This window comes from Ursus arctos, unplaced genomic scaffold (assembly GCF_023065955.2).
Source record: "Ursus arctos isolate Adak ecotype North America unplaced genomic scaffold, UrsArc2.0 scaffold_22, whole genome shotgun sequence".
Lineage (NCBI taxonomy): Eukaryota > Metazoa > Chordata > Mammalia > Carnivora > Ursidae > Ursus > Ursus arctos.
Window position 1 is genome coordinate 20,130,318 of NW_026622897.1, and position 26,236 is coordinate 20,156,553.

The window sequence follows — 26,236 nt, forward strand, 5'->3', positions numbered from 1 at the left end:
AAGATCTTGGGCAGGGGGGGGATCTGTGGATGGCCTCCTCCTTCTGACTATACCCCGTGCAGCCCAGCACGGCCCCCGGCGGGGCCCACGCTCGGGTCCCTCAACACCCGATCATCTGCGGTAGGCCCCGGAACGTCTTGTGAAGGCAGCTATGCAGCCTTTCTCTCCAGGTTTGACACACCACACTCCAGAGCACATGAAGAATATTAATTAAATGAAGGTTTATTTCAAAATTAGTCTTAGAGTGTAAGCTGTTTTCGAGGGCTGGAGCCGGACTACATAGTGAGCGGTGAGAACGCGGGCCTTCCTCCGCGGCGGGCGGAGAGGCGCCTCGCCAGCCCTGCCCCTCGGTCATGCATCCAATGATCACTAGGACTAGAAGCCAACAGCAAAGGACCCCGCGCGCTTACTCATGTTTAATCCAGGTTAAGCTATACACGTTTAAATACACGTCGGAGGTTACGTGGTGTCATGCAGTCCCTGGGATGGAATGACTCTTGCTCCGTGACCTCCGCGGCAAGGCTGCCCCCAAGGGCAAGGTTAGGTGGGACAGAGCACTGAAAAGAGAAGGGGAGAGGAGAGAGGTCAAAGCACAGCGTGCGTCAGGACCTGCCAGCCCAGGGGGGGCCCCGGCGAGAGGCGGTCCTGTCCTGAGCAGAGAGCCGCCCCCTCCAAAACAGGACCCAAGGAAGAACGTCGGTCCCACATCTTGCTTCCGGAAGAAGAAAGAGCAGACGGGAGGTGGCCGTTTGGCACGCTGATTAGGTCTCCGGTGCTTGTCTGCCTGGGGTCCAACCCTGGATCCGGCCTGTGCTAATTCTACGACCTTGGGGAAATCGCTCTACCTCTCTGCGCTGGCTTCTCCGTGTGTACAAGGGATGGTGCCTCTGCCTACCCCACAGGGCTGTTCAGAAGCAAATAGAAAGTGCTCAGTAAATGTTAACTAGTTTTATGAATTCACTGACATTTCCGTGGATCACAGTGGGGAAAGGGGTCCAGCCCTCGGGCTCCCAGACTTACAAACCCATTTCCACAGACCTCCTTTGAGAAATTGGCTTTGAAAGCCTTTAAGAGGCAAAAGTTCTTCCCAACGTTTAGCCTGAAGGCCTCCTGCAGAAATTTAAGACTAATCTTTCTGATCCTTACGGAAGCAATACCACCCAGGGGTTCTTAACCGAGATCCACGAGCCTACTGGAACCATACCCAAAGTCACGTGTGCATGTGGGGCAAAGCCGAATGAAATCAAGAATGAGACAACGGATGACCATCAGTGGGTATTGTCAGGGCCTGAACGTCTGGGTCCCCCCAACCAAATTCCCATGTCGAAGCCCGAACCCCCAGTGCAGCTGTATTTGGAGATGGAGCCTCCAGGGAGGTGAGGTTAAGTGAGTCATAGGACGGGACTCTGCTCTGATAGGATTAGCGTCCTTATAAGAGGAGACGCCAGAGAGCCTTAGTGTTCTTTCTCTTCACGTGCACATGGGAGAGGCCACGTGAGGACACAGGGAGAAGGTGACTGTCTACAAGCGAAGAAGAGAGGCCTTGCTAGCACCTGAATTTGCTGGCTCCTTGATCGTGGACTTCTAGCCTCTGGAACTGTGAGAAAATACATTTCTGTTGTTGAAGCCCCCCCCTCCCCCCGGTATTTTGTTGTAGCGGCCTGAGCAGACTCAAACCGAGGTGAACATCACATAAAGAAAGACAACCGGAGAATATGTGTCTCTTAGTGGAAGTTAACACTACTGATCATGTGATGTTTATCAAAAAATTTGGGACTGAGTCTGATCCAGCCTCTAGCTCTGCCAGCTAACAGGAAATACAAAACATGGAGGAACACATGAAATTAAACCAGGGGGACACAACTAACTAGCAGAAGCCAAAATGAGGAAATTCTATGGGGCGAAGAGCCTGGTTTCTCCAAGAAATAAATGTCAAGGGACGAGAGGAAAGGAAGCAGAACCTACACATACGTTAAAAGAGATTTAGGAGACATTATCCAATTGCGGTGTACGGGCCTTCATTGGATCCTGATTCAAACAGACTGAGAAAATGGATCGTAAATCTGCGCACTGATTGGATAGTCAAAGATATTGAGGGGCGCCTGGGTGGCACAGCGGTTAAGCGTCTGCCTTCGGCTCAGGGCGTGATCCCAGGGTGCTAGGATCAAGCCCCACGTCAGGCTCCTCTGCTGGGAGCCTGCTTCTTCCTCTCCCACTCCCCCTGCTTGTGTTCCCTCTCTCACTGGCTGTCTCTCTGTGTCAAATAAATAAATAAAATCTTAAAAAAAGGGGGGGGGGCGCCTGGGTAGCGCAGTCGTTAAGCGTCTGCCTTCGGCTCAGGGCGTGATCCCGGCGTTCCGGGATCGAGTCCCACATCAGGCTCCTCGCCTAGGAGCCTGCTTCTTCCTCTCCCACTCCCCCTGCTTGTGTTCCCTCTCTCGTTGGCTGTCTCTCTGTCACATAAATAAATAAAAAAAAAATCTTAAAAAAAAAAGATTTTGGGACTTTTTTATTTTTCTAGTTGTGACAACGATATTGTGGTTAGGTTTTGGAAAAGAGTCCTTATGTTTTAGAAATGTACACTGAAATACTTATAGGTTAAGAAAACTGATGGTCGGGATCTGTTTCAGAATAATTCGGAGGCGAGAACTGGGCAGGGATGGAAGTGACAAAGATCAGCCCAGAGTCAGTGCTCACTGAGGCAGGATGACTGCATGAGAGTTCTTACTCCGGTCACGCGACTCCTATATACCTTAACAGTTTCCTCAATCAAAGACAGAACAAAAGCCAGGGAAGGATGTAGCTAGGCATGACTTCAAGCAGCTGAGCCTAGTAAAGGTAGCCCCGGGCTCTGTTTTTCCCCACGAAATAGCCTGAGCTCTCCAGAACTTTCGCCATCAGGCTTGTGCTAGTTCATCCGCTCTGTTGTGGAGTCGCTGTGGGGACTCCAGGGTGAAGGAATCTCCTTCTCCGGCCTCCTGGCAACATGCAACGACAAAACCCCATTCCTGTGAGGGCCTCCCAATCACCCACTGGCGGCCCCTGGCCCTCCCCCTGCGCGGTCTGGGCTGGCAGGACGCTCCGGGAAGGCTGTGGAGCAGAGTGGGTTCCCTGGGGAGGGGACGCCGGGAAGCCCTGCTCCAGGGGCCCCGGGGGCTGCTCTCACCTTTTAAAATGTAGTCCGTTAGCAAAGTGGGCACCTTCTCGTTATCCTCCTTCATGGCGAAGAGAACTAGGGAAGGAGAGAGAGGCAGAGATGAGCCAAGATGCCAGCAAGGCATAAAGCTCACGTCTAGGCAGACAACCCACCAACCCCGAGTGAGAAACGACTCGAGGAAACCAGACATTCACTGAGTATGGCGCAAACTTCCAGAAGCTTCTGTCAAGTGTCAGCACTCCACATGCTGCTGGAGTAGAATACATCCAAAAAGCCAGAGTGACCTGTTGGTGACTTTATTTTCTTTTATCTTTTACTTTTTTCTTTTTTTGCTCATCTTTAATCTCCACATTATTTCCTAAGTATCTATCTTTAATAAGCATGAAAAGAAATAAAGCAATTTAAAGAAGAATCAGCTTCCAGATGCAATCTAACTGTTAAGAATAACAGTCATCACGTTATTGAATCACCCATAAAACTCTTTAAAGACATTCTACTCGTGTAAACAGGTATTAGAAAAATGATTCTAGATGAAGTCCCATAAATTCATTTTGTCTTTTGTTTCTCTTGCCTTTGGGGATGTATCATGAAAAAGGTTGCTTTGGCCGATGTCGTAGAGGTTACTGCCTATGTTCTCCTCTAGAATTTTGATGGATTCTTGTCTCACATCGAGGTCTTTCATCCATTTGGAGTTTATTTTTGTGTATGGTGTGAGATAGTGGTCAAGTTTCATTCTTTTGCATGTAGCTGTCCAATTTTCCCAGCACCATTTATTGAAGAGACTGTCTTTTTCCCACCGGATGTTTTTTCCTGCTTTATCAAATATTAGTTGCCCAAAGAGCCACCTTACGCCAGTTAGAATGGCAAAAATAGACAAGGCAAGAAACAACAATTGTTGGAGAGGATGTGGAGAAAGGGGATCCTTCCTACATTGTTGGTGGGAATGCAAGTTGGTACAGCCACTCTGGAAAACTGTGTGGAGGTCCCTTAAAAAGTTAAAAATTGAGCTACCCTATGATCCAGCCATTGCACTACTGGGTGTTTACCCCAAAGATACAGACGTAGTGAAGAGAAGGGCCATATGCACCCCAATGTTCATAGCAGCAATGTCCACAATAGCTAAATCGTGGAAGGAGCCGAGATGCCCTGCAACAGATGACTGGATTAAGAAGTTGTGGTCCATATATACAATGGAATATTACTCAGCAATCAGAAAGAATGAGTTCTCAACATTTGCTACAACATGGACGGCACTGGAGGAGATAATGCTTAGTGAAATAAGTCAAACAGAGAAAGACAACTATCATATGATTTCTCTCATCTATGGAACATAAGAACTAGAATGATCAGTAGGGGAAGAAAGGGATAAAGAAAGGGGGAGTAATCAGAAGGGGGAATGAAGCATGAGAGACTATGGACTCTTGAGAAACAGACTGAGGGCTTCAGAGGGAAGGGGAGTGGGGGAATGGGATAGACTGGTGATGGGTAGTAAGGAGGGCACATATTGCATGGTGCACTGGGTGTTATACACAACTAATGAATCATCGAGCCTTACATCGAAAACCGGGGATGTACTGTATGGTGACTAACATAATATAATAAAAAATCATTATTAAAAAAAATGATTCTAATTATTAGAATCATAAATTATTATTCTGATGTATTAATCACAAATGAACTTACGTTAACAAGTATTTATTTTCTGGCTTATGCCCACTACGGTGCTAGAATTTGTGGAAATGCAGAAGAATTGTGGACCCCCAAGGAGCGTACAGACTTCTCATTGAGACACTTGATGATTTACGCACATATAAGGCAAGCAAAGGGGACGTTACTAAAGCGTAAAAAGGCTTTTTTTATAGAAATTTTGAAAACAGCTTTTTCTGTTATTAAATGAGGTAGCGCTTTCTCATATTCGTAATTCTTATTGGGGAAGTCAGCTTTGTATAAAATCTTTTTAAAATGTTGTTGAGGGGGCGCCTGGGTGGCTCAGTCGGTGAAGCGTCTGCCTTCAGCTCAGGTCATGATCCCAGGGTCCTGGGATTGAGCCCCACGTCGGGCTCCCTGCTCGGTGGGAAGATTGCTTCTTCCTCTCCCTCTCCCCTTGCTTATGTTCCCTCTCTCGCTGTGTCTCTCTCTGTCAAATAAATAAAATCTTTAAAAAAAAATGTTTACAATATCAAAAAATGAGGGAGGAGAGAGCCCGCCAGTAGGATTCTTCATCTCAGACCCCTTAAATAAACCACGGCGTGTCTGTGCCACATAGTCTCATAGAGCTCCATGAAGAATGAGAGACAGACCCAGGGGTACGAGACATATTTACCGGTGAAGCAAGATAGCTGCAGAACATTATGTATTTTTTTTTAAGATTTTATTTATTTATTTGACAGAGACAGCCAGTGAGAGAGGGAACACAAGCAGGGGGAGTGGGAGAGGAAGAAGCAGGCTCCCAGCAGAGAAGCCTGATGTGGGGCTCGATCCCAGAACACTGGGATCACGCCCTGAGCCGAAGGCAGACGCTTAACGACTGCGCCAACCAGGCGCCCCCAGAACATTATGTATTAACTTTAAAATGAATAAATAAATTCTAATATTCATAGAAAAAATTTGGAAGAATATGCATAAAACTGTAAAGACTCGGGGCGCCTGGGTGGCACAGCGGTTAAGCGTCTGCCTTTGGCTCAGGGCTTGATCCCGGCGATCTGGGATCGAGCCCCACATCAGGCTCTTCTGCTATGAGCCTGCTTCTTCCTCTCCCACTCCCCCTGCTTGTGTTCCCTCTCTCGCTGGCTGTCTCTATCTCTGTCGAATAAATAAATAAAATCTTAAAAAAAAAAAACTGTAAAGACTCGTTATCTCTGGGTGTGAGACCACAGGGGATATTCCTTTCTATATCATATTTCGGAAGGGTCTGGCCCTCTTCAATGAGCATGTCTTGCTTTTCTGCGAGCAGGGAAAGCAATAAGGTCAGCCGGCTCCGGTCACCAGGAGGAGGCAGCCTGGACAATATGGGGATGGATCCCCATCTGTTTCCACAGCCTTGCTCTCCGCTGATGACCCTGCCTCGCTTCAGGTCGGGGTCATGAAACATGACTCCAAAAATTGGGAGTGGGTGACAAATGGAACCTGGTGGTGGCATGAGTCAGTGGCCCGGAGGAAAGAAAGAGCCTGAAACTGGGGCCCTCCAGGTGTTGGTTTATTTCTTGCCACACCAAGAAGACAGCTGGAGGGGGCGCCTGGGTGGCTCAGTCGGTTAAGCATCTGCCTGCATCTGTCTTCAGCTCGGGTCATGATCCCCGGAGGCCTGGGATCGAGCCCCACATCTGGCTCCACGCTCAGTGGAGAGTCTGCTTCTGCCCCTCCCCCTGCTCATGCTTTCTCCCTCTCTCAAATAAATAAATTCTTTTAAAAAAAGAAGAAGAAGAAGAAGACAGCTATAAAAACGCAATCCTTGCATTCAGCCAATATGTGTCTAAGTTCATTGCCAAAATCCAAAACGTATAGGAGTTGTCCGGTCCCAAGAGCTGGTCCAGGGCCTGTGTCCTTGGTTTAGGGGTAAAGAGGAGACACTCACGGATCCATTGAGGACTGGCCAAAAAAAAGCTTTTATAACCTGCAGCAGAGTTCACATTTAGGAAAGATGGCAGTTTTTTTCTTTTAAAAAGAATAAAACATTGGAATGTGGTATACCCACATGATAGGAGAGAGAGCCATAAAAAGAATGTTAACCAAATGTTAACTGATATGACTAAAATCATGATACAAAATTTTATAGCCAGTATAATCCCAAGTACGTGGAGAAGACATAAAACATTATGGCTGAAAACACCAAAATAGTAACCACAGTGGAGGGGACAATGAATTATTTATTTTCTTTTGTTCACTGTTCTGTATTTCCAAACTATTCTAAATGATGGATACACTCCAATTAAAATTTTTTAAACGAAACTGAACCATGTAAATAAACCCACTGTTTCTTAATTAAAATGAAAGGATTTCGCACTGAATTCCTGAATGGGTATCTGTAATAAATTTATAGCTCTTCCTTTTTTAAAAAAAACCATGATCGGGTACTTTACATATATCCACCTTCGTAATCTGTCCCAATTATTTTCCAAACGCTTACTACTTGTGAAAACACAAACACCTATAAATGTCAGTTCGTTTCTGTCTGCTCCCTTGGGAAAAAAAAAAAAAAAATCTTAGCGCATATTTATGCAAATAAAAGAGTTTAAAAGGAGTGAAGAGGAAGCCAAGGCACTTTGAATTGAAAATTCCAGATTCTCAAGGACGCGGTACCCATGGACGAAGGCAGGATTTCTGTTTACCAGAACCACCTGCTTTGGTTCCCCAGATTGATAACAATGAAAATGTTTGGTCACCTTTATAGCACGGGGCGGGGGGGAGGGGGGCAGCAGGTGTCTGTCTTCCTCAGCTGAACAGAAGAAACTCCTCTTGCCCTCCCCTGGGGTAGCAAACGGCCCTGCGCTCGCCCTAGCCCGCTGCTCAAGCCTTTCCCCCCCTCCGAGGCAGAGACAGAAGTAGGGCGCCGTTGGGCTGGACGGCCGGTTACTATGTCACTCCTGTCACTCCGTGCGGTGCACGGTTGCCAGGGAGATGAACATTCTTGTGATTCACTGAGCCTGCCACCCTAGCTCGGCCTCGGATTTTTCTCTTCCTAAAAGAATCAGGCTGACACTGATGGCTAATACCATGTGCCCCCAGCCCTTTGGGGGTTGTTGCATTTGATGTATGTAAAGAGATTCTGCCTACAAAGGGCTCTTTATCACACACTGGTTTCTCCCATAGCTCGAGGATGTTTATTAATATTTGACAATAGAGCCAAAGCAAAGGAGAGGAGGCAGTCATTTCCTGGAAGGAAAACTATTCTTTCAGGTCAGGCGTACCCACCCCCTGCCACCCAAGAAACCTTGCTTCTCCTTAAAAATGCAACCAGCCCCCTCGACCAAGCTCCCTGCTGCGGGGCCACAGGTGGGACAACGAAGTTGCCGACAAGAGAACAAACAAGGTCGAGAAGGCAAGGCTTTGAGCACTGCTGGGTGAGCCACCCCACACGGCCCCCGCCCGCCCCCGCCCTCTTTACCAGTACAGTCCCTCCTGGCAGGGCTCTGCCCTTTACAAGGAGCCAGGGAGACAACAGGACAGCTCTGGGTGCCCCGTGTAGGGAGGAAGCGACCCAGGGACACAGTCTGACCCATCTCGCGCTGCCCCTCCCAGGGAGGGAGGGAGGGGGGGAGGGAGCGGCCCATCTCTCTGAGCAGGAGAGGAACTCACTGTTTGTCAGCATCTGGAGATCTTCCACTGACGGGGGCAAGGCTTTCTTCTCATAAGGGATGACGGTGTTCAAATACTACGAGACAAACATACAAACATGCCAAGCAGCGCTTGAGACACAAGTAGGGTCCCTCCGCGGGACAGACCAGTTGACAAATCGCGTGGGGACTGTGATCGTCTCTACCCAACATGTTCCATCGAGCTGACACTCACGGCAACACCCATGGTATTCTCCACACCACTGCCTCGGGGCCCTTTCCCCATCTCTGGCGAAAGTCTCTTAAAGTAAGACTTCACCCTACTAGCCCTCCATCCCGTGGATATGTTCTTCTGACGCTAGAAGCTTTTGGATATTTGGGAATCCTGGTGAGCTTTTTCTCCTTCAGTCGGAGCGCAGAGAACATTTTAGAGGGAGCTCATACTTCTGACCCTGTGCCGTGCAATGTGAAATCCAACTGTCTCTCTTTTGTCACAAACGATGGGGACGAGAACCTCAACCCCGCCCTTGGTCCCGGACGCTGGGTTTGCTCCCTCTGCTGGAGATGAGGCGTTTCTACAACAAGATCATCTTGGCCCGTGGAGCCCGAGAACAGGATGCCAGAGAGATCCAGAAGCTTGAGGGGGGAGCCTGGGGACCTGAGTGAGAAGAGCTCCAGCCCAAAAGCCAAAACACTTATCTTTTGATCTTGGTTCTGCCCCTAGCTGTGTGACCTTGAGAGAAGATCTAATCTCTCTGGATCTTAGTTCTCGCCGCTGCAAAACGAGGGGACCGGGTCAGATATTCCCAAAGTCTCCCCTCTTCGCTGCAATGCCAGAATTCTCACCCTTGGGATTCAGCTACCAAGATGTCTAACACACGCACACAATTACGTGTGCCTGCTCCACGATCTCATACTTGTCCGTTTACACACATGCCCTTTCTATCAGATTATGCACTTCGTGAGGGCAGGGACCAGGGCTTACCCATCTTTGCACCTGAGGGCCTGGCAACAGCTCAAAAACAAAACAAAACAAAACAAAAAACAGTTCACCTTTTAAAAGACACTGTCCCTTCTGAAGAGTAGAGGAAGATGCTAAGACCTCCCTTTGCCTGAGGGCTGGGATAATCCTAGTCAATCACCCCGTGCAGGGGAGGCCAGGTTGCAAGAGTCCAGGAGGAAAGCTGGGAGCCGGGGAAATGCTTGTACCTGTTTGTCCGTTCCTGAGGAGCCAAAGGTCTGGCGAATGCCGCTCTGCAGAATGTTCGAGATGCCTTCCATGCTGAAGCGCTGGGGAGAGGAGAGGGGAGGGCGGGCTCACGAACAACCGCTTCCTGCCCCACAGTCATTGCTCCCTGGGGACTTGGGGGTCCTCCCCAAGCTACCCAGACCCACCGGCCACCACCCTGTCCCAGATAACACCTGGGCTAAAAAACAGGCCAAAATTTAAGCCTGAGCTTTGCAAGGACCAAGAGTAGAGGCTCAAAGACTCTTCTCTTAGTCATTCCCTCGGGGCAATAGGTCCCCCCTGGTTTCCTCATTTCAGCCTCTGTGTGGACAGAGAGGAATAAAGCAGGACCGTAAGCCTAGGGCAGGTGATGACGCAAGCATCTTACAGAGGAAAACAAAACATCCCTCCAACTGGGGAGGCCAGATGTAAAGCTCCCGTCCTTATCCGGGAAGGCTTTTCCAAAATGCACAAGCCGAGGCCCAATTCAGGAGATCTGGGACAGAGCCTCGGCCAAGGTATTTTGAACAATCTCCTTGGAGGATTCTCCCGAGCTTCCCTGATCAAGAACCACGGGTTCGAAGAATCCTGTCAATCTAACAGCAAGGAGTCAGAATTTTCAATCTGGAAACACCCTCCCGACATCCTAAAGAGAGAAGTCAGGACGAGTAGGAGGGGTGCTGACCCTGAGTCCCAGGACACAAGTGCCCCTCAATCCTAACCACCTTCACCCCTCTTTCTAAGGTTTTGCCTCAGGGAGCACAGGCCACACGCAAGTATTTTCCAATGTCCACGTCCCGTGTCGCCCAGCGGGACCGAGGTCCTCAAGGGGGAGGAAAGGAGACAGGGGTGCCTTCTCCCCCTTTACAGCCCTACTGTCTGCCAAGGGTCCTGCTCACAGTCACTGCTCAGTCCCGGGCTACGTATGGGTCCTCTGCAGGCTTGGGACTGGGCCCGACGCGGAGAGCATGGGAGGCCGGACGCAGCTCGCCGTCCCGCAGGGTGGTTCACGTACCTTGAGAGGCATCTGGTTTCCCTTCTCTATCCGGCTGCTCTGCAAGCTCAGCCCTTTCTCTTTCCGCCTCTTCTTCATCAGTTCTCGCTGCTCCTTCTGCTTGTTCTGAACCTCGATAAGCACCGTGATGAAGGAGTTCTTCACTTCCTTCTCGAACTCCAGCTCGTCCCGGCGGGCCAGCTGTTGTACCAGCTCCTCTGAGAAGTCCCGGATGGCGCCCTCCACCTGGTCCAGCAGCTCGGTCAGCTCCGACCCAGTCATGTGCCTCAGGCCTGCAGGGGGACACCGACCTGCAGGTGACAGCTGAACCCGAGCCAGAGCCCACCCCGAGGCTCCTGGGCCTGCTGCCGCTGGAGGTGGGGCTGCCCCTCCCAAGGGGACCCCTCCCACCTCCTTACAGGACTGGGAATTTAGGGGCCTGCCCGGAAGGAAGGGACCTGTATACGACAGTCACAGTGAACACCACTCTCAGGATAACGAAAGAGGAAGAAGAAACAGCCCCACGGAAGACCGTGGGCTCCGTTCACAAAAATGTGCATGGACGGGGCGCCTGGTGGCTCAGTCGGTGAAGCGTCTGCCTTCGGCTCAGGTCATGATCCCAGGGTCCTGGGATTGAGTCCCTTGTTGGGCTCCCTGCTCCATGGAGAATCGGCTTCTCCCTCTGCCCGCTCTGCCTGCCACTCCCCTGCTTGTGCTCTCTCTCTAACAAATAAATAAACAAAATCTTTGAAAAAAAACGTGCATGGACAGACATGTGACTTTTTGATCCCTTCTTCCTCTTACCATTTTTCCTCTGTGTCTATGATATTCCTGGTGCGAAATGGGTCAAAGATCAGCGGCAGAAAACATGAAGAGGGGGTTTTTGGCATATGAGCTGAAGAGCAGGAGAGAGGTGCTGTTTGTCCCAAGAGCTGATCAAGATCAGCCAGCCAGGAAAATAAGCACAGTGATCTGAGGCCCCCTTCACCCCTGGCCCTGCACGGCAGTGCAGATACTCAGAAACACGGGAAACGTGCGGCCCACTGGGAACACAGACTGGAAAGTGCGCCCGGGCTGGCTGGTCAGATCCTGCTGTCAGAGTAAAGGAAAGGGAACCTGAGATAATGGGATGCAGATAACTTTGTCTTAAAGTCTTGTCCCCTCAGATGTCTTCATTTTAAAATAGATGGGGCGGGGGGGGGGAGGTGCGTCTGGTTTGCTCAGTCCGTAGAGCATGCAACTCTCGATCCCAAGGTTATGAGTTCAAGCCCCACGCTTGGCATGGAGCCTACTTAAAAAAAAAGACATAGATTGTGGGAGGAGCATCTTTTCAAATCTGTCCCTTTGTAACATCTTTGGGTTCTGCCCCAGAATCCATTTCCCGTCTCTGTTCTGCTTCTGCCGTGGCCTGTGGATTTGCTGACTCGGTTCGACCTCCCCCTTTATTCTGCTCTTTGGAGCTGCCCCCCTCCTTCTGTGCTTGCCATTTTACTGTGCACTTCAGCTGTTTTCCTGAGTCGCCCGCTATGTTTGGGGCCTTTGTGTGGCTGAGAACAGCCTGAATGCAGCCCCGCAGCCAAGTCGGCCCCATCGTTCCCAGCACATTCCTTCTGCTTTTGCCCTCGCCCGGCCTCTACTCTTCGGAGCCACAGAGCTCCATTTTCACGATACTGTTCCTGACAGCAGGCCTCGATTTTCACCCATGTTTGGACCTTGACACCTGCCCGGCCGGCCTGGCCTCTGCGGTGTTTCTAAGTCCCCGCCAGCCCACCTGTGCCTCTCCTCCCAAGGATCACGGTCCCTCCTACAGGACGGGCACCGCTACCCCTCCAGATGGGTGGCTCTTAGACTCAGTTCTGCCTTCGCCGTGTCATATCTTTTCATTCCATGGCTCATCCACTCCTTTCTTTGCCTGATCGTAATTACTAGGAACCTGGGTCAGAGAGCTAACACGACACACAGACGAAGAGTGTGGATGCTGGCATTAACCTGTCTGGCTTCGCACGTGGGCCCCACCCCTCACCACCTGGACGGGGGTGTCGGGGCAGATACAAGTTAAAAAATAGGACGCTTGGCTCTCCCTGTCGAAAATAAGGAAAGAGACTTCTCTCTCCTTCCCCTCCCTGTTCTCTGAGGGTGCCTCCCTCTGTCCTTTGCAGATGGACACCCATCACTTGAACAATGCAATAAGCCCCTTGTCCGTCTCAGGACTCAGGAATGTTTCCTCCACCACCTGGGAGCCACGGGCTGGAAAAGTCATCATCAAGGAAGATGACAGGGCCCTAACTGGTCGCCCTTCTCTGGATTGCTAAACCGATTTAATGTAATGGGTTGTATCCACTTCGCTGGAGACGAGCGTAGGATTTCTTTCTGGTTTTGCAATCCCTTCAGCGACTTGCTTGTGATGGGCGCTCTGCTCTGGCTTCATGCTTATCCAATAATAACATTGTTTGCTTTCTCTTCTCCTTCTGTGGAGAGGTTTTCTGGGGGGGGGGTGGATTTTGTTCTTAATTCTATTTCCCCAGCAGTGGCATCGAATAAGTCACTTAGCCTCTCAGCACCCTCAGTCACCCCAATCCTACTGGAGTTGGGGTAGGGATGAAATGAGATGATGCCCAACAAATCTTAGAACAGGGTCTGGCACACAGAGAGCTTTCCAAAAATATCAGCTCAAACGATCCTTACCTTTCTCATTGATTTTATGGTAGTACCATTTTAGAGAGTGGGTTCCGATTTCTTCTGCTTATTCAGCTTTAGTCTTGTTCTTTGGTTAGCTTTACCATTTTGATGTTGCTCGAATGCCTTTCCGCCACCCCCACAATTTGCTAACTTCTCTCCTGACGCCCAGTAAGAAAGGGGTTGCCAACTCCTGAATTGGAGGTCCTCCTAGCTACATGGGAAGCGTGTGCCCACGGCCTGGCCCGCGGCCAGGAGGGTTCATCCTCGGCAAGCCCACCCGCCAGGCCCCTCACCTTCGTAGGACCAGTTGTTGTTGAAGGTCTGGGTCAAGGCCTGCATCTCCTGCAGGAGGACCGAGTCTGCCTGGGAAGAGGTCTCTCCCTCGTCCTCTTCTTCCAGGACGTCCTCTTCTTCCTCGGGGTCTGGGGAGTTCCGCATCATTCCCTCGATCTCCTCAATCACCTGAAGAAGGTACGCGAGAGAGTGCTAACTCCGTTCTCGGCTGGAGGGACAGCCCGGCTCAGATTCTGATCAGTTAAGGGTGTTTCTAATTTGCGGCCTGTAAAATTCCTAAAGCAATATTGTTATTTAATAAATATTGAATAATAATAAAAATAGATCTGACCCAAGGCTTACACACACTCTTTCGTCAACGTAAAGCACTCTTGAATGTGAAATCTCTTCCAAGAACACCATTTAGATGAGTGCTTTATTGGAAATAAACTCCTCTTTCGGGAAACAAAGCAGAGTTGCCTGGAAGGGAACATTGACTTCAAGTGCTGAGCGCTTTATTCTAAGTGGGAAAACACTTTATCCACCCAACTTTAACACAAAACCCAGCCCATTAATCGTTACAGTGCTTTGCTGTTCCTAGAACAACTCAAAATGGGGAGGCTGTTCTTACACAGAGAAGATATCTCTGGAATTCATCTAGCTAGGAAGTAAGGCTGCCCAGCCACAAATGCCAAACAGGAGGCTAAAATAACAAACGGATAGGTAGGGTCTGGAGAACAGAAAGGAGCTAAGAAACCCAGCTGACATGTCCAGTCTTACTAGGGCTCTGCCCCAACAAGAGAGAGCTAAATCAGAAGTTTGCCAGAGGCAGACAGGTGAGCGGCTCCGTTCATTAACTGTTGACACGTAAAGAACATGGAAGAAGGCAAGACAGTCGAAAGGCGTCCGAGGAGGGGTCTGGTCACGACAGGCGCTCATGCATTTGTCTGTCCTCGATTCTGTGATGGATTCAGGCTCCAGGTCCCTGGGCTGTGTTCTCTCTGAGGCAGGTTTCTTCACGTTAGCTGGACCACGGACAAGGGGACTTAGGGTGTCCGCACCTTAAGAATAATCTCTATTTTATTCCCACACCGTCTCACCTCCATTCAGCAAATTTAGGGAATACTTAGGCTTTGCTTCCTGAAAGCCGTTTATAAAATGCAAACAAATGACAAACCCCCTTCAGAATTTTATGGCTGAGTTTCTCCTTCTCCCCACAGAGAACGTATCGCTCACCTCGGATCACTGAATTGTATTTCTCTCACAATGGACAAGAATAACCGTTAGCCCCTCTTCTCTTTTCATCTGGTGCCCTTCAGTCTCTTGATCCTTACCTGTTTATATCCCACCTTTCTGCCACAGATATGAAAGAGTTCCTTTGGCCGAAAAGCACTTTCTGGCACCACAGGCTCCTGGAGGAGCTTTTTCAGATCTACTTTGTGAAAAATGTATATGGTGTCTGCTCAAAAAGTCGCCCAGAAATATTTGTTGACCAAAAAGATGAAAAAAGAATCCAGAGACCCAAGATTATTCCCTCCCTAAGTAATACATGGCTAAAGCTAAAATATAACTAATTCAATCAAATGTCAAGCGCTACCTTTTTTTTTTAAAACAAAGATACAACTGTCCGTTAAGACTCCTTTTGGAAGGCTCAACATTTTGAGTGTTCTATGAAATAGGAGAAAATACCCTTCATACAAAAGCCTCAACTGTCACTTCTACTTTTGCAAGAGTAGGTATCTGGGACCCTGATTTAAGTGTCTTGACTCTTAATGAGATTGCACCTGGAGGTTTAGCGAGAAGTAAAGCCCGTGGACTCGGGGCCTTTCTCCGGCTCTACTCAGCATGAGCCCCGCCCAGCCCGAGTATCAGGAACTGTGCTCCTATTGACTGCAGGTGGGTAAACGGAGGCCTAGAGAGAAATGAAATCCCTTATCAAAGACACTCCGAGTCATCGACCCATCCACCATATATTTGTCTTCTGCTTTAAGGGCCATGACACGTATGTACTTAGACTTTTTCTTGATCCAAAGAACGAAAAGTCCCAAGAACCAAGAGAAGTATCCATACCTGATCTGCTGTGAGTAGAGGCTCCTCATTGATACCAGAATCATGTTCACTCTTCTCATTGAACTCTTCCTCTTCTTTCTCATGGATCTGAAGGGGGGTGGGGTGGAATTCTGATTGATCATCAGCAGAACTAGGGTTCTCTTTACTGTCTGGTCTCTAGAACAGACGACACGGACTGAGAGGCCCCGCCGGCCATCTGCTGTGTAAGGAGGGGCTCTGAAGAGATGCCCAGAGTTCCATCCGATTCCAACACACCCCTTCTGCACAGCATGCACCCCCGAGTCCAACAAGGGATGTCGACTCGAAGGGAGGAGCACTGCTCTGTAGCCCACAGACAGGCGGTCCCTGCGTGAACAAGGTGAGGGATACCGCAACCAATTTCTGCAGCGAAGGCTCTCTTATTTAGACAAGGAGTTTCAGTCTGGGGGTTTGTTTCCAGAATTTACTGTATGAGGCATTTTAAGGGGTGGGTTGTTCCAGTCCAAAGAGTCACACTTTTTGAACCGGACGCAAGGCCACCCCGTGACTGGAATCTTAGGTGTGGTGTCGCGGCTGCTGACGGGTGTAGCCGATCTACATGAGACGCGCCCCAGAACAACCCGACCACGTGAACTGACGCACAGACAAAACACCAACAATATCGAAACAGGTGCGCCGTTCGTCCAAGACGCCAGAGTGCCGAGTAAGGTTCTGCAAGCTCACAGCCCCTGAGATTCTAGATGTTGCAGTCCAACAGATGCTCGGAGCACGTCCGGCTTCCCTGACCCTATAGCCCAAACGGCCACAGGCTGGCATTTATGCTCAAACCCTGCACCAAATAAACCACGAGACCACCTAACAGTCTGTGTCCAGAAGTCCGATCTGAAAGTCATACGGGGCTGGCGAGGAGTGCCTCCAGGAAATGTTCCTGCTCCTCCAGAAATCAATTTTTACTTGCTCATCCATAGCTGGCATGCTGATCTGCCTCTTTCCCGGGGACTACACTTCCGCTGTTCCCACAGAAGACACCCAGTTCCATCCCAAGTGATCATGTCACAGATGACCTATCCTCAGAAACTTCTCCCCTCTTCTTTGAGCTCCACCTTGGCCGACGCCGCTAACAAAACACATCACCTTCTCTCTCTGTTTGCTTAAAACCAGGACTCTGTCATTAAAAAATTAATCAAATGTATCTTAAATGCCATCTGTGCTCCACCTGGATGAGGCGTAGGGCAGGGAGGTAATGGGATCATCTGAGGGGCTTGCGTGCCAGATGGTGACATCTCTTTCTGCTGGCGAACCCATATGCTCCTCTCCCTGCCAAGTCTACCACCTGCGGTAGCCGCCTGGCTTCCGCACTCCCCACTCTGCAGAACGAAGCTCCTGGAGCCCCAGTTTGCACACGACTGCACTCCTAGGGCAAACTTTCTCCGGGCCAGAAAGGCCTGTGCTGGAAGTCAGGCTCACCCTGGGAAACAGAGATTGTTGTTTTCTGTTCGGGTTCTTTTTTGTAAGCGAGTGTTAGTTTATAACCAGAATGTTTTTTTACAGTAAGTGCATTCTTAAGTGGAAAGTTTATGTTTTCTGATCTAAGGCCAATTTTCACTGACTGTTAATAGTGCATCGTCAAGCTAAACCGTCTCCCTACACGAGGTCTTCCCTCCGAGCTCCTGGCGGAAGGCGGGGAGGCAGCCTCTAGGGATAGCCCTTTCTCCTTGTTTAAACGTTATCGAACCTGAGCAGTGGGGTGGATGCCTCTCAGAGCTTTCTCTCCTCTCCCCGTCCCTGGCACAAAGCCTACAGGTCTGATTTGTCAGGCTTCGGTAAAAAGAGACCTGAAAATCACCTATAAACACTGAGAAGTTACCCTGAGCTCCTAGGATTGCGGGAGCGGCACCTACCCCACATTTTCTCAGACCTCAGAAGTCTGCCTCTAAAAAGTAAAAGAAAAGCAAACACAAAGTACTTAAAGAAAGCCCTGGATCCTTCCCTCTCCCTCGTGTGGATAATTCCCTGCTTCTGCTTTCACCACACCCACCAAGTCCCTGCCTTTCCTCCTCCCTCTCTAGCTTTAGGCCTAGGGTCTGGGCCCTCATCCTTCCGCACCCTCGCTAGGGCTCCTCCCACATTTCCTCCTGGTCCTAGCAGACTCTGTTCTGCCTTAACCGCTTCCGCCAGTTCTCAACGAGCCCTCTTGACTTACAAATGCCACTTAAGAGAATCCCTACCTGCCCTTCATTACCAGGACAATATCTTGTGCAGAGTGTAAAGCTGAGTGGGGACTAATGGGAAAAAAAGAAAGAATTTTGAAAAATGATGGCCCTTCTGTGTATGGATACGATTATATGATTTACACACACACACACACACACACACACACACACACTTATGCAGGTGGAAGAGTATAGGTATACTCTTATTCTTAACATATGACAGAAACCGAGAAATCACTAACGGGGAGTTCTTTTAGCCTCTTGTGTGACAATGAGAAGGCTAAAGCCTGAACAACTTGCCAGCCAGGTCATCTGGGGCTGAATTTCTTTGTAGACTGAAACTCAAGGTGTTGCCACACTGTAGATGTGAACTATGGCTCTTCCAAGAAAAATCATTCTTCCAAGTGACTTCTATCCAGAACGGAGGAAAGAAGACCCAGAGCCAGAAAAGGTCTGGCCATCCTCCTCAGCAAGCTGCTTCTTCCTTCTGCTTTCCGTAAAGGGTGTGCCCTTAAGGGTGTGATGTGGTAGCTTAAAGCTTGACAGTAAATGGAATCTTCCCTGGAGCCTACAATGCCGCTAAATCTTGCCGCACGGTAGTCTGAGCGAGGACTAAAATGACACCGAGTCCTTGTGTTCAATAGTGACTATTAACCAGTGTCTCCTGTCAGGGCAATCCAGATGATTCTACTCACAAGAAAGGGAGTCTCTACTGCCTTGTATTTCCCTCCCTTATCACAGTTGTTCCACGTAGGTGGTTGCCTTCTTGACCAAAATTAAGAGAACAAAGATCCATTTTCACCTTCAGTGAACAAGTCAAAAAAAAAAAAAAAAAAAATCCATGCTATGCACCCGGCCCAAGGAAAGGACAGCTACATCCCTTCATGCTTGCGAACAACCAGGAAACATCTGTGTGGGGTTAAGTCAACGCCTCTGAATCCCCACAGTGAGACGCACCAGAGCAGAGCAAACAGCATGTAGACAACAGACCTTTCTTGAAAGAATTAATGAACGAACTAAAGAGAGAGGAATGGTCGCACTGTCACCTCCCATAGTCAGTCCACCTCCGCATGCACCTGAGCTGCTCAGTTACCTGGGAAACAGAAGGGTTGAACTCACTGTCCTGGACTTTCTTTCTCTTGTCCAAGACAACACCACCTGCTATTAATTACAGTTACAGCGACAAAAGAGACTGTCTTTTATATCAGTCAGGAACAGAATATTGAGTAATTGAAAAACTCAATAAATGTGGAGAATTACAAAAACAATAATACTACAGGCTCGAGCATATTATTTTGATGTAAAAATATAAGCGTGGGGCGCCTGGGTGGCGCAGCGGTTAGGCGTCTGCCTTCAGCTCTGGGTGTGGTCCCGGCGTTGTGGGATCGAGCCCCACGTCAGGCTCTTCCGCTGTGAGCCTGCTTCTTCCTCTCCCACTCCCCCTGCTTGTGTTCCCTCTCTCACTGGCTGTCTCTATCTCTGTCGAATGGGTGAATGAGATCTTTAAAATATATATATATAAGCGTATACTTATTTTTCCCCAAGCTCCTAATATAAGGCCAATGCCTTTTTCTCCACAATGGGCCTCTGAGTAGAGGTTCCACATTGTCTTTCTTCTATCATCCACAACAGAACACTATTTTTTAAAAAGATTTTATTTATCTGAGACAGAGCAAGAGCAAGAGAGACAGAGAGCATGCACAGAGGCAGAGGGAGAAGCAGACTCCCTGCTGAGCAGGGAGCCCAATGTGGGGCTCGATCCCAGGACCCTGAGATCACGACCTGAGCCAAAGGCAGACACTTAACTGACTGAGCCACCCAGGTGCTCTCCATTTTTTTAATAGCAGAAGGAAGATGCATAGGAGATTATGCACACACATTTACCTCGTCTTCCTTCTGAAACCCTACTAAAGTGAAAGCACGAGGACCAAAAGAGAATGTCCTGCAGAGACAAAACGAATCCGAGGAAAGACAACAGCAAACGAGATGCCAGAAAGCAGATGCTAAGCTAGCAGGCTAGAGGGTTAAGCCCTGTGGGAGAAAGCTTCCCAAAGTATGTGCTTTCACCCCAAAAATACTGAAAGACTCCAGAATTGGAGACTTAGGGGCACTGGGATGTGGGGCTGCAAAAGGAAGGATCTGCCAGGACTCTTCATAGGAGCAGTGAGACCCCAGGTCTCTTCTTCTGTCCCATGAAGAAAGGCAACTACTGCCCTCTCACCATCAAAAGAAGTGGAGATTTCACTCTGGAAAGGTTGAACTAAGAAGGACCTGGACTCAAGAGACACCAGGCCACCTGAAAGCTGGGGTGAGGGATCTTGCACAAAACAGAGGGATTAAGTAAAAGTCTACATGGTCACCAGAGACCCTCAGCCTCCTGCCCTGATTAGGTTCCAAGGATGCTAGCCGTCAGGCTTATCCTCCTCAAGCAAAACACTGGAGGACTCCATTAGTGGTCAATACATTTCTGTTACACTGTGCAAGAAAAAAGACGTACAGATGCATGCCAGTATTTGGGGTCTCCAAACAAAATAACCAGGTCCTTACTGATCACTACAGCAGGGGGCAGTAGGAGTCAAGCCCTCCTCCCACAGGAAGAGCTCTGTGAGTCTGGCCTCACTTTTAAATATGCCCAAGGATTGTCAAACATTTGCAGACAATCCCCAACAGGAAAAACAGGGACTAAAACAAATACATAGGAAAAGTAAATCAAAAGCAATACAGAGGGCAGAAGAAACTCCTTCCTATCACTACTGTCCTCAGAGAGATACCAAGAAAACACTGCTTCCTTGAAACGTAGCCTGTTTAGTAGAATTAATTTTAAAAAACAATAAGAAAGAGCTCTTAGAAACTACAATTATGGTAGCAAAATTTATATTTTCAGTAGAAGAATTGAAGATAAGGCTGAGAAAATCCCTAGAGAGTAAAACAAAATAAGTAGATAGAGAATGGGAGGGGAGAAAAAGCAAAAGATCAGTTTAAGTCCAACACTTGAATAAAAGGAATTCCAAAAAGCAAAAGCAGAAGAGATGGCCTCTTTCAGCCACGAAAGAGTAGCTAGTACTGGACTTACCCTGCCACATACAACTATAAATCTGGACAAAATCTAAGAGCCGATTGTTTTGAGGCACTGGGCACAGACAGTACAAGGCTGTGATCATTGAAAGGAGGGAAAACATGAGATAAATGAAAGCTGAGAATCTGTCACCTGTAAACTAACACTACAAGAAATATTATAGAAAGTTTTTTGGCCTGAAAGGAAATGATTAAAAATCAGATTTACAGGATGAAATAACACCAGAAATGGTAAATATAAAAAAATTATGTTTTTCCTTCTAATTTCTTTCAAAGACAACTAACCGTCTAAAGCAAAAATAATGTCTTGTGTTGTGGGGTAGATAATGTGGATTGAAGTAAAATATATGACAACAATAGCACAAAGGATGGCAGGAATACACTTATACTGTTGAAGGTGTCTTACATTTTATGTGAAGTACTATACTACGAACCCTAACTTACTAATGCGGGTGTAACCCTTAGAGCAGTCAGTAAAAAACAAAACCAAAACAAAAAACAAGCACACAAAGAGGTATAGCTGAAATCTAACAGAAGAGAGAGCGCCTGGGTGGTTCAGTCTGGTAAGCGTCTGCCTTTGACTCAGGTCATGATCCTGGGGTCCTGGGATGGAGCCCCACATCGGGCTCCCTGCTCTGTGGGGAGACTGCTTCTCCCTCTCTCTCTGCCCTGCCTCTCCCACTGCTTGTGATCACTCACTCTCTCTCTGTCAAATAAATAAATAAAATCTTTAAAAAATTAAAAAATAAAAATTAAAAAAAAAAACAAAATTCAATGGAAGAAAGAAAATGGAATACCAGAAAAAATTGATTAATCCAAAGAAGGCAAGGAAGGTGGAACAGAGGAACAACAACAACAAAAAACCCAGATAAGACAAATAGAAATGCAAGATCATACCCCTAAACACAAACTATTAAAGTTACTTTAAATGTTAATGAACTAAAAACTATGCAAATGAACTAAATTCAATAAACCAAAAAGCACAGATCATCGTCAGACTAAACATAAAAGACTCAACTATATGCAATCTATAAAAGACAAACTTAAAACATAAAGACACAGATGAAAAGTAAAAGGAATGATAGAAACATGATACAATCTAGTAATTACACTACCAGCTATGTACCCAAAGAAAATGAAAACATTAATTCAAAAAGACATATGCACCCCTATGTTTATTGCAGCATTATTTACAATAGTCAAGATATGGAAGCAGCCCAAGTGTCCATTGATAGATGAATGGATACGAAGATGCGATAAATTTATCTATATATAATGGAATATTATTCAACCATAAAAAAGAATGAGACCTTGACATTTGTGACAACATGGATGGACCCAGAAGGTATTATGCTAAGTGAAATAAGCCAGGCAAATATCATGATTTCACTTATATGTGTAATCTAAAAAAGACAAAACAAACAAAAATAGAAACACTCATAAATACAGAGAACAAACTCGTGATTGCCAGAGGGAAGTGTGCTGGGTTGGGGGGTATGGGCAAAATAGCTGAAGAGGGTTAAAAGGTACAAACTGCCAGTTATAAAAGGAATAAATCAAGGGGCGCCTGGCTGGTTCAGTTATGTAGAGCATGTGACTCTTGATCTTGGGGTCATGAATTCAAGCCCCATGTTGGGTGTAGAGCTTACTTAAAATCAATCAACCAATCAGTCATGGAGATAAAAAGTACAGCAAAGGGAATATAGTCCATAATCGTAATAACATCGTATGACGACAGATGGTAACTATACTTATCATGGTTAAGCATCGCGTAACATATAGAATGGTCAACTCACTATGTTGTGCACCTGAAAAGATAACTAATTTAGCATTGTATATCAACTATACTTTAGTAATAAAACAAAAAAATAAATTGTAATGGATAAACAGGCAAAAATTAGTTAAGAGCTAGAAGAATTCAACAATACTATAAACCAACTTAATCTAGTTGACCTTTACAGAACATTACAACCGATAATTGCAGAATATACATTCTTTCCAATGGCACATAGTGCATTCCTAAGATACAACATATGCTGGGCTGTATATCAATCCCAATATATTTTAAAAGATTGAATTTGTACAGATGGTGTTCTCTAACAAGATTAAATCAGAAATCAATACAAAATGATAACTATAAAATCCCCAAACATTTTGAAATTAAGTAACATACATCTAAATAACTCATAGGTCAAAGAAGAAATCACAAGAGAAATTAGAAAATACTTAAAAATGAGGTTAGTAAAAACACACTATATCAAAATTATGGGATTCAGGTAAAGCAATGCTGAAAGGAAATTTTATTATTTTAAGATGCTTATGTTATTGCTGGTCTGAATGTTTGTGTCCTCCCAAAATTCATTTGTTGATATCTTAATGCCCAACGTGATGGTATTAAGAGGTGGGGACTCCAGGGATTCGCTTAGGTCATGGTAGAGCCCTCATGAATGGGATTGGTGCCTTATAAAAGAGGCTCCACAGAGCTCCTGAGATCCCTTGTACCATGTCAGGACACAGCCAGAAATCGGCAGTCTGCAAGCCAGAAGTGGGCCTTTACCAGAACCTAGTCATGCTGGCACCCTGATCTTGGATTCCAGCCTCCTTAACTGCGAGAGATAAATTTCTGTTGTTTGTAAGCCACCCTGTCTGTGGTATTTCGTTATAGCAGCCTGGGTGGACCAAGACAATCATTTTTAAAGTTTAAAATCTGATCTAAGCTCCCACCTTAAGAGGCTTAGTAAAACCTAGAAAGTATAAGTAAGGAAATAATAAAGTTAAGGAAAGAAATCAACAAGCTAGAAAATGAACAAACAACAGAGGAAAAAAAGAAACCAGGAGTGGTTTTCTGGAGAGATTAATAAAAGTGACAACCCCCCCAAAAAAAGTGATAAACCCATAACTACACTGAAGAGAGAAGAGGGGAAGAAGAGGGAGAGAAGGCGAAAGAAAACACAAATTAGCAGATCTGAAATAAAGAGGAGAACATCACTACTTACTTTACTAACATTAAATACTTTGTAATGGATAATGGATACTAACATTAAAATAATAAGAGCATATCACAAAGAACTTTGTAGTCAATACTTCAATTACTTAGATTAAATGAAAAAAATTCCCTGAAAAACACTGTTCGAAATCAACTGGCGGAAGAAATAGAAAATCTGAACACCCCTATATTTATTAAAGAAACTGAATACATCGTCAAAAACCTTCCACAGAGAAAACCCGTGGTCCAGGTGGTTTCGCTGGTGTAGTCTACCAAACATATAAGGAAGAAATAATACCGATCTAACTAAGACAAACTCTTTCAGAAACTAGAGAAAGAAAAATTCCCCATTCGTGTTATGACATTACAAGAAAATTACAGAAAAAGATTCCTTGTGAGCAAGACACAAAAATTTTAATAAAATATTAGCAATCAAATCCCACATTATATAAAAAAAAATACTACATCATGACCCCATGACTAAGTGGGGTTTATCTTAAGAATGAAAGGTTGGTTTAATATTTGAAAATCAATTCGTGTAATACACCACATTAATAGAATAAATTAAGTTGATCTATGGATTTAACACAGTCGCAAGTTGAATTTCCAGCAACTTCGAGAAATTACTTAGCTGATTCCAAAATTTATATGGAAATGCAAAGGACCTCAAAACGACTTCGAAAAAAAAAAAAGAACAAAGTTAAAAGATTTATACAGTTGACCATAGGACAATGCAGGGGTTAGGAGTGCAGACGCCCTGCACTGTCAAAAATCCACATATAACTTCTGACTGCCCCAAAACTTAACTATTGGTTAAGTTGACAGAAGCCTTACTGATAATATAGACAGTTGATTAACACATATTTGGTATTCTTTATGTATTATATACTGTATTTTTACAATAAAGTAAGCTTGAGAGAAGAAAATATTATGAAGAAAATCATAAGGAAGAGAAAATACATTTACAGTACTGTTTTTCCCCAAAAAAATCCTCATGTAAGCAGGCTCACACAGTTCAAACCCGTGTTGTTCAAGGGTCAGCAGCTGTACTACTTTATGTCGAGACTTATTACAAAGCTACAGTAATGAATACAGCATGGTATCAGCATAGAGAATGACATACATCAATGAAACAGAATAAAGAATTCGGAAATAGATCCACACATATATGGGCAATTGATTTTCAACAAAGGTGCCAAGACAATTTAATAGGGAAAGAATAATATTTCCAATTAGTTGTACCAGAACAACTGGATAGCCATACACACACATACCCACAAATGAACTTTGACCCTTACCTCACACCATATACAGAAACTAACTTGAAATGAATCATCAGCCACAGACAACCTAAAACTATACAACTTCTAGAAGACTTATGAAAAAAATCTCAATGACTACTTAAATACTGCACACGAAGCACAAACTATAAAAAGAAAAAAATCAGTAAATTGGGCTTCATCACATTTAAAAAAACATTTGACCTTCAAAATATGTTAAGAAAGCTAAAAGGGGGGCGCCTGGGTGGCACAGTCCTTAAACGTCTGCCTTCGGCTCAGGGCGTGATCCCAGCGTTCTGGGATCGAGCCCCACATCAGGCTCCTCCGCTATGAGCCTGCTTCTTCCTCTCCCACTCCCCCTGCTTGTGTTCCCTCTCTCGCTGGCTGTCTCTATCTCTGTCACATAAATAAATAAAATCTTTAAAAAAAAAAAAAAAGAAAGAAAGCTACAAGGCAATCCATAGACAAAAAGATGTGCATAAAACATAAATCAGACAAAGGACTATGTCTAGAATGTATGTGTTAAGTTAATTAAACATGGAGGCCATTAGACTGAGGTGGTTTTAATGCCTTAGTAACCCACCAAGCAAACGAAAACCTAAGCCTCTACTGCCTCAAGGTTAAGAATTCAAACCAAAGAACAACCAATCACAAAGAGCCATCTAGGCTTTCCCAAATAATACAACCATATGAGCTATAGCCCGTCAAATAATTTCCTTCCTTTGCTTCCACCTTTTCCATATAAAAGTCGTTCCTCTAGTTCCCATTGATGGAGCACCCCTAACCACTTTGGGTTTGGTGCTGTCCTATTTGATCTTACTTAAATAAACTCTTAATAATTTAGTATGCCTCATTCTACCTTTTCATATAAGGAACAATAACAACTTAACAAGAACACACACAACCCATTAAGAAAGTGGGCGAAGGATTTGAACACACGCTTCACTGAAGATGCACAGATTATAAGTACATGAAAAGATGCTCAATCGCATGTTACTAAGGAAGTGCAAGTTTAACCGAAATAGGGTA

The 26,236-nt window shown here is 46.2% G+C and overlaps 1 protein-coding gene across 2 annotated transcripts in view; it reads right to left on the minus strand.

Moving 5' to 3' along the window:
- Positions 1-201: 201 nt before the first annotated feature.
- Positions 202-26,236, minus strand: part of FEZ1 (fasciculation and elongation protein zeta 1) — a 43,820-nt gene continuing 17,785 nt past the window's right edge. For both annotated transcript variants that reach the window (XM_026505477.4, XM_044386553.3), the window contains exons 4-10: positions 15,675-15,761; positions 13,625-13,793; positions 10,674-10,945; positions 9,640-9,720; positions 8,453-8,528; positions 3,167-3,232; positions 202-557 (exon numbers count right to left, since the gene is read on the minus strand). In XM_026505477.4, the coding sequence (XP_026361262.1) occupies positions 541-557; positions 3,167-3,232; positions 8,453-8,528; positions 9,640-9,720; positions 10,674-10,945; positions 13,625-13,793; positions 15,675-15,761 (768 nt within the window). In that variant the 3' untranslated portion in view covers positions 202-540. The remainder of the gene's footprint in view (positions 558-3,166; positions 3,233-8,452; positions 8,529-9,639; positions 9,721-10,673; positions 10,946-13,624; positions 13,794-15,674; positions 15,762-26,236) is intronic.